A 13,317-nucleotide genomic window follows, 5' to 3' on the forward strand; every position below is an offset into this window, starting at 1 on the left:
TTTGTTTTTTTTAATCTATGGACTTTTAATATTTGTGACCCAAAACCTAATGTGTAGATGATGATATTCAAACTTAAATATTTAATAATGTTTAACATATATTTTTTTCCTTTCAGATGGTCTTCTCATTATTGGTGTTCACTCGGCTAAGTTTCCAAATGAAAAAGTACTGGATAACATTAAGAGCGCTGTTCTTCGATACAACATCACCCACCCTATGGTTAATGATGCAGATGCCAGCCTTTGGCAGGAACTAGAAGTTTCCTGCTGGCCAACTCTAGTCATACTTGGACCTCGCGGAAACATGTTATTTTCTTTGATTGGAGAGGGACACAAAGATAAATTATTTTTATATACTTCAATTGCTTTAAAGTATTACAAAGACAGGGGGCAGATCAGAGATAATAAAATTGGAATAAAACTCTATAAAGATTCTTTGCCTCCTTCACCATTGCTATTTCCTGGCAAAGTAACAGTAGACCAAGTTACTAATAGATTGGTAATAGCAGACACTGGACATCATAGAATTTTGGTCGTTTGGAAGAATGGACAAATTCAATATAGCATTGGAGGTAAAGCTTGCTTCTGATTATGATATATAATGTGTTTTACAGTAAAAAAATAGTTCAAGGTAAATAAAAAGTTGAAATGTCTAAATGAAAACTAATTATAGAAAAGTGATATACATTGACTTAATTTCCTAACAAAAATTTTTTGTTAATTAATATGATGTCTGAATTAACCTCTTCTCACTCCCTCATAAAACAAACAAAAACACTGAAAAAGCTCCAGGTCAAAAAGAGGAAATAGTTCAGCTTTTAGGTATATTTGTATATTCTATCTTTTTTTTTTTTTTTAACTGCTGTACTTACTGTTTCTTATGAAAACATACATTTTGGATTTCAGACATTTTAAGTAGAAGTATTACGTTTCACTTTCCAACAAAATATAGCCGTATCTTTTTAAAGATCATGTCAGTGCCCCATGAACTTGAGAAGTAGTTTATAAAATAAATAAGCTAGAATTTGTGCATAGTTTTACTTTTCTCTCCTTTCTTCCATAAGAACTTGAACATGTTTCTGGATCTATTTCCAGAATAGAAATAGGTGTAGCAGAGTATGAGTATCATGCAAGCATAGATCATTTTGTTCTATATCTCCCTGGTCTTAGATCTAAAACTACCTTTTGGTTACATCTACACAATTAATAAACTCTACTGAGTACATTCTTATTAATCTTTCTTATCTATACTGAGCTGACATCTGACAACATGTTAGTCAAAGACAAAAGTAATTCATCTCTTTGCAATCAATCCTGCTTTAGTAATACATACAGCATTAGTACATAAAGTAGGAATGTCTGAGTTCCTAATATAAAAGTGCTAGTTGTGGTCCTATGCCCTGATGTTATTCTTAATATACCAAGATACAGTGTGTGTTGTGTTTTGTGGTGTTTGTTTTGTTTTGGCTACTTGGTATTTTGATTTGTGACAGGCAGTTATGAGAATTGAATTGTTACTCAAAAAGTGTCTTTTGTAGCAGTTTGAATTTAAGTGGTTTTAAAGTGTTTTATAGATTCTGTGATTTTCAAAATAGTGTAGGTGAATATTCTTTGTTAAAAGAGAAACCAGCAGCAAGCTACACTACCCAAACATATTTCTAGAAATACTGTTATCTTTTGATACAGTTATTCTTTAATTTTTAAAAAAGAATTCTTTGGTCAGATACACTCAGGAAACACTAGTTTAATGTTATCTAACAGATTTTTATTGGTGATGGTATCATAATATTTCTCAAATTTTTTACTCTCCTAATTTTCCTTATGAGGGGGTATAGTACACAATATTTCCCAATCTCATGTAACCACAGAACTCTCCCTTTTTTTTCAGGGAACTCTTATCAATATCAACAACAATAATAGTATTATTAACAATTGTAGTTACAGCAGACACTATGTGTCTGGCATTATTCAAAACATTTTACTTGTATGAACTCATTTTTGCCTGCACAATGCTATGAGTTAGTTAATTAGTTCCATTTCACAGAAGTAAAACTGAGACACAAAGAACTTGCCCAAATCACCAGCTAGAAAGAGACAGACCTGGGATTTCACAGAAGTAAAACTGAGACACAAAGAACTTGCCCAAATCACCAGCTAGAAAGAGACAGACCTGGGATTTAGACAAGGTCTATTGGGCTCTTGAGTTCGTTTTCTTTTTTTTTTTTAAGACGGAGTCTCACTCTGTCGCCCAGGCTGGAGTGCAGTGGCATGATCCCAGCTCACTGCAACCTCCACCTCCCGGGTTCAAGCAAAGCAATTCTCCTGCCTCAGCCTTCCAAGTAGCTGGGATTACAGGTGCCTGCCACCATGCCTGGCTAATTTTTTGTATTTTTAGTAGAGATGGGGTTTCATTGTTTTGGCTAAGCTGGTCTTGAACCCTTGACCTCAAGTGATCTGCCTGCCTCGGCCTCCCAAAGTGCTGAGATTACAGGCGTGAGCCACTGTGCCAGGCCTTGAGTTTGTTTTCTAGCCATCTGTTACACTACCTTTTTATGGTTGCCTAGGACAATGGAGTTCCACAAAGCAGTTTGAACTGCTGGTTTAGAGGCCTTGAATGGCTTGTCTGCTGGCCATGGAAATAACAGTTACATTTTATTGTGTTATATTCTCCACCCTTGAAACTCTACATGAATTGTAAAAACTGAGAAGAGGACTAGAATCACTCTCTCTTACAGTGTGTATGATATATCATAGGACTTTGTGACAAAGTGAAATAGTAGATAAGAAGGATTCTTAATCTGGGGTCCTTGGACTCCTAAGAAAGTCTTCAGTGGTCCTCAGGATCTAGGATTGTTTGCAACAATTTGGCCGTGTGTATTTTTCTAGGGAGAGGGCTCATAATTTTCATTGTATTATCCAAGGAGCATATCTTTCAAAATTGTTAAAAATTGTTCATCTGTTGAACAATTGGAGTTGTTTTTAAATCTTTGTAGTCTAGGTAATGGATAATTAGAATGCTTTTAAAATTATTTTCTTCACTATATGCTACTATGCTTAAGTACACTAGTAATTATACTATGAGCCCTGTCATTAGCAAAACTCACTCTTAAGAAAATGTTCCTTGGGGAACATTTTAGTTTTTAGATGGACATACCATGTTTTTATATTTAAATCCCAGTATTAAATACAAGTTTGTTTTGTTTTGTTTTGTTTTACCTTGAGATCACTTCTTAAGTGGGAAATTTTATTTTATTTTAGGACCCAACCCTGGAAGAAAAGATGGAATATTTTCAGAATCAACTTTTAATTCTCCACAAGGTGTAGCCATAATGAATAATATCATATATGTGGCAGACACTGAAAACCACCTTATAAGAAAGGTAATTTTCATTTTAAATTTAATACTTATAATCAGAAAAAGGAAATGTATTTGCTACATTACATATTTGAAGTTAAAGCGTGATGCTTATATATGTCAGTGTCTTTGTTCTGCTTTTCTTGAGGTACTTACTTTAGTTTTATTCTCAAGTATCCTGTTTCTATTTGTATCAGTATGTATTTGTCACAAAAGAAAACCCCATTCTGTTCTTTTTTTAACCCTTGTTTCAAAGCTGTGTTCCCTAATCACTCAAAAGCTCCTCATTTTGAAGTATCTTCCTAACCACTAGTTTACAATGATCCTTTGTCCTTTTTCAGTTGAATTTTCTCAAACTAGAAAAAAAATCATACCACTCCTGCTTCTCTTCAACTCTTATGCTTTGGCTGGAAATACTGATGAGCCAATTCGTCTTAAAACTTGTTTTATTTTATTATGTGTTCTTATTTCTAAAAAGTCAGCTAATACATAAAGGTAAAAAAAAGTCCCCTGACCATCAATTCCAGTTTCCCAGAGGTAACCATCCACTGTTAAAGTATGTCTTTTTGGAAATTTTCTACTCTTATAAAAATAAATTGATATTAAAAAGCCCATTTGTAGAGAATTTTTTTAAACAAATGTAATGATACTATGCATACATAATGTTTTGCAGGTTTTTCTAACTTTTTTTTTTTGCATGTTAGTCACCTGAATGATATGACTATATCACATTCCATTGTAGATGTACTCAAGTATTTCAGACATTTCCTACTGATGGTTGTTTTGGCTAAACCATTGGTCTTTAAGTTGCCATGTGTTTGGAAAATAAGTAACCAAATTCATCATACTCATCCTGTCTAAATACATTGTTTCAGATACTGCCTTGTTTTTCTCACTGTTTCTTTCAGTATTGACATTTATCCTCATTTATTTGACAATATTTTCACCTATATACACACAGCAGAAAAAAATACAGCAGATATAATATATAATAATATCCACTGTACTGTAAGTCTCCCTGAGGGCTAGAAATATGTTTTGTCTACTACTGAATCCTAGCACCTAGAAAAGACCTGGCCTATGGTAGGTGTTCAACAGATATTTGTTGGATGAATTTATGAGCAAATAATACTATTTCAGAAAGCACTTTTGAAAGTGTGTATTCCTCTTAATATAAAAGTGTTACATGAAAAACAGATTTTGTGGGTTAATACATTAAAGCAGATGTGTTTTTTAAAGTCTTGCAGCCTTTCTTCTTCCAGACTTAAATATGCTAATGTATTGTTGAGTGCATTAATGGGGGGATATCTGTGCAGCATTTCTCAACTTACTTGACCAGAGAGCCCTTTATAGGCAGAGCTGCTCATAGGACTAATGTTTCCATGGTGTATATTTTAGGGAAAAGTGGTTTTTTTATTACTAAATTCTTAATGATTAATATTTCTTTATCATTATCTTTTTGGGGTTGTATGCCTCTATAATTCATCAGAGGGGCTAGACCTCTAATGGTGTATTGAATTAGTAAAATAGCCAGCCTGCAACATTCAGGGAGTACTTGTCCTTCTTTTTTAATTGTATGTCACTTCTCTTGCTTTACAACTTAATGGGTTTTGGAGTATTGACCATGTGCTCCATTTCAAATATTTATGCATTTAAGTAGCATAATCACAACAAATTTAGGTTACCTGAAATTGTTCTATATTCTGTGACTTAATATGATGTCTGCAGAAATGGAAAGTAGAATTTTTTCCTTTTAAAAATACAAGAATATTTATTGTGTTTTATTTTTGTTTAAGACCTCATTTGCAGAGGATTGATTTGATTATATTCTACATTCATGGCTCACAAACATTATTTCATGCAGACCCTTCTCATTTAGAATAATTTATTTAAATTATAAATCCTCCTACTTCCCCATACCCCCCACTCTCACTCCCCTTACATTAACATACCTATAAGCAGCCATTGTGATATGTTTAATGCATATGTTTTTATTTGTATGTGATCTTGTAAAACATAGTGTTTTGTGTATATTTTTTAATTACTTTATTGTGCTATATTTTATGTATCAGAAAGTTAACCCATTTCAAATCTACAATTCATTAGTTTTTAGGGAATTTAACAGGTTTTGCAACTGTAACTATACGTTGTTTTTAAACCTTTCATCCCCCAAGTAAGAACCCACATGACCACTTACAGATAGTCCCTGTCCCCTCCCATCCCTAGGCAACCGTTAATTTACTTTCTGTCTCTATAAATTTGCCTTTTCCAAACATTTTATTAAATAGAATTATATATATTTTCTTGTATTTGGCTTCTTTCATTTCGCATAATGAAAAGTTCATGTGTGAAGTAGCATTTCAGTAGTTCATTCCTTTTGTATTGCTGGATAGTATTCTGTTGTGTGAATATATGACATTTTATCTACCAATTCACCATTGATATTTAGATTGTTTTTTGGCTATTTTGTATATTTTGTTATTTTGGGCTGTTATGAATAATCTTGCTGTGAGCATTGATACACAAGTTTTACATGGACATACATTTTCGTTTGTCATGGGTAGATACCTAGAACTGGTATTGTAGAGTTATATGTTTTATGTTTAATTTTTTGAGAGCTGCTGAATTATTTTCCGTAGCAATTGCACCATCTTACCTTCCCGCTCGAAATATATGTGGGTTCCAATTTTCTACGTGTTCACTGTCACTTGTTATTTTTCATTTTTTAAAAATTCTAGCCATCCTACTGGGTATGAAGTGGCATCTCATTGTGGTTTTGATATGCATTTCCCTCATGACTAATGATGTCAAGCACCTTTTCCTGTGCTTATGGGCCATTTTTATATCTTTGAGAAGTGTCTTAAGATTCTTTGCCAAATTTTTAATTGGGTTGTCTTTTCTATAATAGAGTTGTAAGAATCCTTTGTGTATTCTAGGTACAAGTTCTTTATCAGATATATGATTTGCAAATGATTTTTCACATTTTTCTGCTTGCCTTTATACTTAGTTAATCATGTTCTATGATGCATAAAAGTTTTAAATTTTGATGATGACTAATTTGTCCATTTTTTCCTTTTGTTGCTTATGTTTTTGTTGTCGTAAGAATCCATTGCTAAATCCAAGGTCACAATTATTTAACCCTGTGTTTTATTCTAAAAGTCTTTTAGTTATGGCTCTTATAATTAGGTCTTTGATCCATTTTGAGTCGATTTTTGTATATGGTGTGAAGTAGGGGTTCAACTTCATTCTTTTACATGTGGATATGCAGTTACCCCAGAAACATTTGTCCAAAAGACTGTTCTTTCTCCGTTGAATAGCCGTAGCAGCCTTGTTAAAAATTAGTTGATCATAGATGTATGGACAGGTCTATTCCATTGAACTCTCTGTCTGTCTTTATGCCAGTACCTTACTGTTTTGATTGCTGTAGCTTTTAATAACGTTTGAAATTGGGAAGTATAAGTCCTCCCACTTTCTTCTTTTCCAAGATTATTTTGGCTATCCTAGGTCCCTTGCAATTTGATAAGAATTTTAGGACCAGCTTGTCCATTTCTGCCAAAATCTTTTGATTGTTTCTTATGTAAACATTTTGTCTGCAAAAACAAATTCCCTTTTGATTTTTAAACTTCCTGTTTCAAACACTTTTATTATATTGCTGGCCAGTACCTCTCTTGCTTTTAAGCATTAGCAATGATGGTGGGTATCTTGTCATGCTTATAATCTTAAAGGGAATACATGTAAATTTTCTCCAGAAGTTTAATATTTGCTGTAGCTTTGAGGAATAAGATATCTGTGAAGTAAGGAAAATTTCTGTCTATTGATAGCTGGATAAAATATGCAATAAAGCAATTAAGTGAAATATTGAATATCATCTAAGTGGTAGGTATATGGATGTTTGTTACAAAAATCTTTTAACTTTCCTGTGTGTTTGAAAATTTTCCCAATACATTGTTGGGGAGAGGGTCTCAGGAGATGAAAGCAGAACATATTTTCCCAGTAGAATACATTAGTTTTTCAGTTTATGAAGTAAAGTCGATAAAGTGTCATGGAACTGCCTGGGTTCAGGTCCCAGATTCTTGACTTACGAACTGTGGGACACTGAAAAGTAACTTAACGATCTGTGTTTTAGTTTTCTCTAAAATATTAAAATCGTCACACAGTTATGAGCATGGCTGGATGGCTGGTTGGCTTGCTCACTATTGGATCAGTGCTTGGCGCATGTAAGTTTTAATGTGTGTCAGTTACTAGCTGAGCACAACTGAAATATGTGCATTTAATTTTTAGAAACATGTATTTTGCTACGTTGTGTTTTAAACTTTCATTTTAAAATTTTTGTTTAGTTAAGATGAGGTCAATGCCAGATCTGCTGGAGGCATGATGGGAGACGGGGATAAAAGAGGAAAAGTGGAGGAATGGACAGGTGGAATATGAAAGGGACTGATTATATGCATTTGAATAAGAAGTTCATTCTATAATTGATTGGCCTTTTTTAAAATAAAACTTTGTACTGCACATACACTCTAAATGTTCTATTGACTATTGAAAATCTTTACACAGCAAAAGACAAAAGCAAAAGTAACATTCATTGCATAAAACCATCCTTTGAATTTCTGTAGATTGACCTAGAAGCTGAGAAGGTGAGCACTGTAGCTGGCATTGGAATCCAAGGTACAGATAAAGAAGGTGGAGCAAAAGGAGAACAACAACCCATTAGTTCCCCTTGGGATATAGTTTTTGGAACATCAGGTATGTGAACTTTTGATATTAAATGTAAAAGTAAATTTTACTTCATGTAAGATTTAAAAATATTCTTGAGGTGGTCATTTGGATTCCATTACTAGTTATTTTATTTTATACTTTTATACCTATGCCTCGGAGTCTGTTAATTGTGTAAAAACAAAGCTAGCAGTAATATAGATATATATACTAGAGTATGTATTATATATAATATTACATATTTTATCTGTAAGATAGACTATGTGTTACTCTAAAGAATTATATATTAGATGCACCCTCCAATTAATGTAGTTCTGAATTTCTTATATTGAAAGGATTATAGTGTCAGAACTTCAAAAGATTATTCATGAACAGTAATTAGTAATAATAAAAATAAATTTATTCATCAATAAGGAACTTACAGTGTCATTATATACTCTAGTTTGAAAAAGAAATCAGAGGCAGCTGCTTTTGCTTTAGATTTAAAAAATTTATATTAAAGTATGACAGTTTCTTTAAACTTTTACCCTACTGAATTGTGTAGACATTGATAATGAATGAAACTTAACGTTATCTTTATTATCTATATTAATTGACTAAAAGAAGTCCAGGAGTACTCTTATTAGTATTCTTATTTTTTATTGGCTCTCAGTGATACTGAGATGGTCATCTACATGTCTAAAATTGGATTGATGAGTAAACAAAGTTAGAATATGTTGAAAATGGAATTTTGGACTAAATGGTTGGTGTTGTCTTCATATATTTAAAGAGTATATAAGTACTAGCTTAGTTGGAAGGCATTACATTTGAGGTAATTTTCTTTTATGATGCCAATTTAATTATGATTCAAACACCCTACTTTTTTGTTGTTATTAACTTTTATGAAGCACCTAATATTCATAAAATAAATGAGTGAACTTCTAGTACTACCCGCAGTTAACACTTAAGTATTTTGTGTAGGTTATTTTTGAGAATTCTGTTTATGGAATTGTATGTTGTAAACATTTATAATTTGTTTCATAGCTCACCAAGGGGGGTGGTATAGTAGGAGCAGTGCATCCGACTAAAGAGATACTTCATATGTAGAGAATTTTGAAATATTAATACAGTGAACTAAAACTCAGTCTTTTATTACCATGCATTAGCAATTCTAAATAATTTCAGGGCTAAATCTTCACCAGTACTTTTCACTTTTACCTCCCTGTGTTATTTGCTCTACTTTTGATTATTTTTACTAAATCATATTTTAGTATGATGTTATTTATTACATGAACTGTTCTATAGTGCAAGTAAACAAACTACAGCTACATCTAGCAGCATGGACAAATATAACGGGATATTTTGAGTGATAAAAGAAAGTTACAGAATATGTACAATATAATTTATTTGTATGTAGAAATCTACAATATGATTTCTTTTATAGCAAGTACAATAGCATTTAATACAAGCCTTGGGAGATCCATTCAGACATAATAAAGTTGAAAAGTAAGAAGAATGATAAATGTACATTTTTATACTAGTGGTTCCTTATGGGAAGAGGAGCAATTAGGTAAGAAAAAGAAATAAAAGGCATCCATATGGGAAAAGAAAAGTGAAATTGTCTCTATTTGCTGATGACATGATTTTATATGTAGAAAATCCTTATGACTCCACCAAAAGACTGTTAGAGCTGATAAATTTTGTAAAGTTGAAGATTACAAAATCAACATACAAAAATTAATAGTGTTTCCATATACTAACAGTGAACTATCCAAAAAGGAAATTATTGAAACAATTTCATTGACAGTAGCATTTAAAAAAGTAAAATATTTAAGAGTAAATTTAACCAAGGAGGTGGAAAGATCTGTACACAGAAAACTATAAAACATTGATGAAATAATTTGAAGAAGACAAATAAATGGAGAGATATTCCATGTTCATGGATTGGAAGAATTAATATTATTAAAATGTTCATACTACCCAAAGCATTATACAGATTCAGTGTAATTTCTATCAAAACTGTGTTGTGATTTTTCTTAGAAATAGAAAAAAACTATCTTAAAATGTGTATGAAACTAGAAAAGTTCCTGAATGGCCAAAGCAGTCTTGAGCAGAAAGAACAAAGCTGGAAGCATCACACTTCCTGATTTCAAGCTATGAAGCTATTGTAATCGAAATGGCATGGTACTGTTATAAAAACACACGTATCAACCAATATAACAGGATAGAAAACCCAGAAATAAACGCAAGTATTTACAGTCGAATGATTTTCAACAAAAGTGCCAAGGACACACAATGAGGAAAGGACAATTCCTTCCATAAATGGTGTTGGGAAAACTGGATATCCACATGCAGATGAATGAAATTGGACCATATCATATACAAAAACCAACTCAAAATAGATTAAAGACTCACAAGGCCTGAAACGGTAAAGCTACAAGAAGAAAACAGGAAAAGCTCCACAGCATTGATCTGGGAAATGAGTGATTTCTTGGATAGGACTCCAAAAACACAGGCAACAAAAGCAAAAATAGACCAATGGGATTGCATCAAACTAAAAAGCGCTATACAGCAAAGAAAACAGTTAGCAGAATGAAGAGACAACCTATGGGTTGGGAGAAAATATCTGCAAACCATATAACCAATAAGGAGCTAATATCCAAAATATGTAAGGAACTCAACTCAATATCAAGAAAACAACCTGACTAAAATATAGGGAAAGGGTATCACAAACATTTCTCAAAAGAGATATGAATGGTAAGCAGATATATGAGAAAATATTCATCATCTCTAATCATCAAGGAAATGAGAATTAAAGCAATGATGCGATATTACCTCACACCTGTTAGAATGACTTTATCAAAAAGACAAATGATAAATGTTGATGAGGATGCGGAAAAAAGAGAACCTTTGTACACTGTTGGGATTGTAAATTAATACAGACATTTTGGAAAATAGTATGGAGGTGCCTGAAAAAACTAAAAATAGAATATTTATATGATCCAGCAGTCCAACTTAACAAAGGCATTTAAATTGCTGTGTCATAGAGATATTTGCACTCCCATATTTATTTCAGCAGTATTCACAATTGCTAAGATATGGAGGCAACCCAAGTGTCCATCAGTGGATGAATAGATAAAGAAAATGTATATCTAAGGCTGGGCATGGTGGCTCACGCCTGTAATCCCAGCACTTTGGGAGGCTGAGGCAGGCAGATCACCTGAGGTCAGGAGTTCAAGACCAGCCTGGCCAACGTGGTGAAGCCCCTTCTATACAAGAATACAAAAATTAGGCGGGCGTGATAGTAGATGCCTGTAAAAATCCTAGCTACTTGGGAGGCTGAGGTGGGAGAATCACTTGAACCCGGGAGGCGGATGTTGCAGTGAGCCAAGATCATGCCACTGCACTCCAGCCTGGGCAACAGAGCAGGAGTCCGTCTCTAAAAAAACAAAAAGAAAATGTATATCTACACACTGGAATACTATACAGTTTAAATACTGTCATTCATGACAACATGTATGGAAGCAGAAGACATTATGCTAAGTGAAATAAGCCAAACACAGACAGGTAGATACTGTATGATCTTACTTGTGGAATCTGAAAACGTCAATCTTAGGCCAGGCATGATGGCTCATGCCTATAATCCCAACACTTTGGGAGGCTAAGGTGAGAGGATTTCTTAAGGCCAGGAGTTTGAGACCAGTCTGTTCAACATAGCAAGACACTATTTCTACGAAAGAAATTTTAAAATAAAAAATAAATTTAAAAAAATTGTAAGAAAATCTCAGAAAAAGAACGTAGGAACGTGGTTGCTAGAGGCTAGGAATAAGGGAAGGTATAGGGAAAGGGAAGAGGTTGATCAAAGGGTACAAAGTTTCAGTTGGAGGAATAAGTTTTAGAGATAATTATGCACTGCATGGTGACTGACTTGTAGTTATTAATGTGTATTTCACAGCTGCTAAAAGAATAGATATTTAACATTCGCACCACACAGAAAAAAATGTTGGTAAGGTCATAGATATATTAGTTAGCTTGATTGAATCTTTCTACAGTGTACACATAGATCAAAACATGACATTGTACCCCACGAACGTACACAATTATTATTGGTCAATTAAAAATTTGAAAAAGATGTAGAAAAGGGACTAGAAATATCTCATTATTTTAAATCTACATGTAGTATGTAAATGCATGTGTTTATGTATTTTAAATAGTATCTGAATATTTAACCTAACTATGCTGTATAGTTATAAAAATAATTAATATAAAGTGACTTTTACAAAATTACGATTTATCTGTGTTCATTTTTTAATTGTCATTCTTAATACGGTCAGAACATCATGCACCAAAAATAATTACTACAGTAAGTTCATTTTTTCAGCAGATACATTGTAATGTTTCTAAAATGTGTGTCAGGTCTGTGTTGACTCCATTTGTACCAGACAACAACCTGAAAGACCTTTAGCATAAAGGTTGAAACTCCTATCAGTATCTTTTTTTTTTTTTTTGAGACTGAGGCTCGCCATATCACCTAGGCTGGAGTGCAATGGCGTGGTCTTGGCTCACTGCAACCTCTGCCTCTCGGGTTCAAGCAATTCTCCTGCCTCAGCCTCCCGAGTAGCTGAGATTACAGGTTTGCACCACCATGCCTGGCTAATTTTTGTATTTTTAGTAGAGATGGGGTTTCACCATGTTGGCCAGGCTGTTCTGTAACTCCTGACCTCTAGTGATCCACCCACCTTGGCCTACCAAAGTGCTGGGATTACAGGTATGAGCCACTGCGCCCAGCCAAAACCCCTATCAGTATCTAAGTACTTTAAGACTTTACCTGATTTTGAGTCATTTATAGAAAGGATAACGTGCCAGAATCCCATTAACCTTTCTTGGCCCTATAATCATCATTTTCCCTAGATAGAAGTTTAGCCATTCTTCTACAACCTTTAATGGTTGAAATCCAACTATTTAGTATGCTAGTCTGATAATCTACAGTGTTCGTATTTATGTGCTTCAATAAATGCTTCTCTGACTCCCATTATTAATATGATATAAAATACCATGAAAATATTTTTGCTTTAAAAAAAATCAGATGACACAGGGAGTTTTGAAGGAATAAATTTGATGCAGTATGACTAGTACATTTTTATTTTGTTAAAATAAGAAGTTATATCTTTATGTCTAAAATTTGAGAGAAGATTCTTATACTGCCTTATCACATTGACTTGGTGTTAAGTTTTTTTTAGGTTAATTAGGTATAATTTATATAAAGTAAA

At 33.2% G+C, this 13,317-nt stretch overlaps 1 protein-coding gene across 1 annotated transcript in view; it reads left to right on the top strand.

Moving 5' to 3' along the window:
- The window catches only part of NHLRC2 (NHL repeat containing 2), a 60,666-nt gene that overhangs the window by 20,604 nt on the left and 26,745 nt on the right, over positions 1–13,317 (top strand). Inside the window, exons 3-5 of the mRNA XM_054503837.2 lie at positions 117–572; positions 3,259–3,380; positions 7,969–8,098. Coding sequence (XP_054359812.1) covers positions 117–572; positions 3,259–3,380; positions 7,969–8,098 — 708 coding nt within the window. The remainder of the gene's footprint in view (positions 1–116; positions 573–3,258; positions 3,381–7,968; positions 8,099–13,317) is intronic.

Source organism: Pongo pygmaeus, chromosome 8 (genome assembly GCF_028885625.2).
Source record: "Pongo pygmaeus isolate AG05252 chromosome 8, NHGRI_mPonPyg2-v2.0_pri, whole genome shotgun sequence".
Taxonomy (NCBI): domain Eukaryota; kingdom Metazoa; phylum Chordata; class Mammalia; order Primates; family Hominidae; genus Pongo; species Pongo pygmaeus.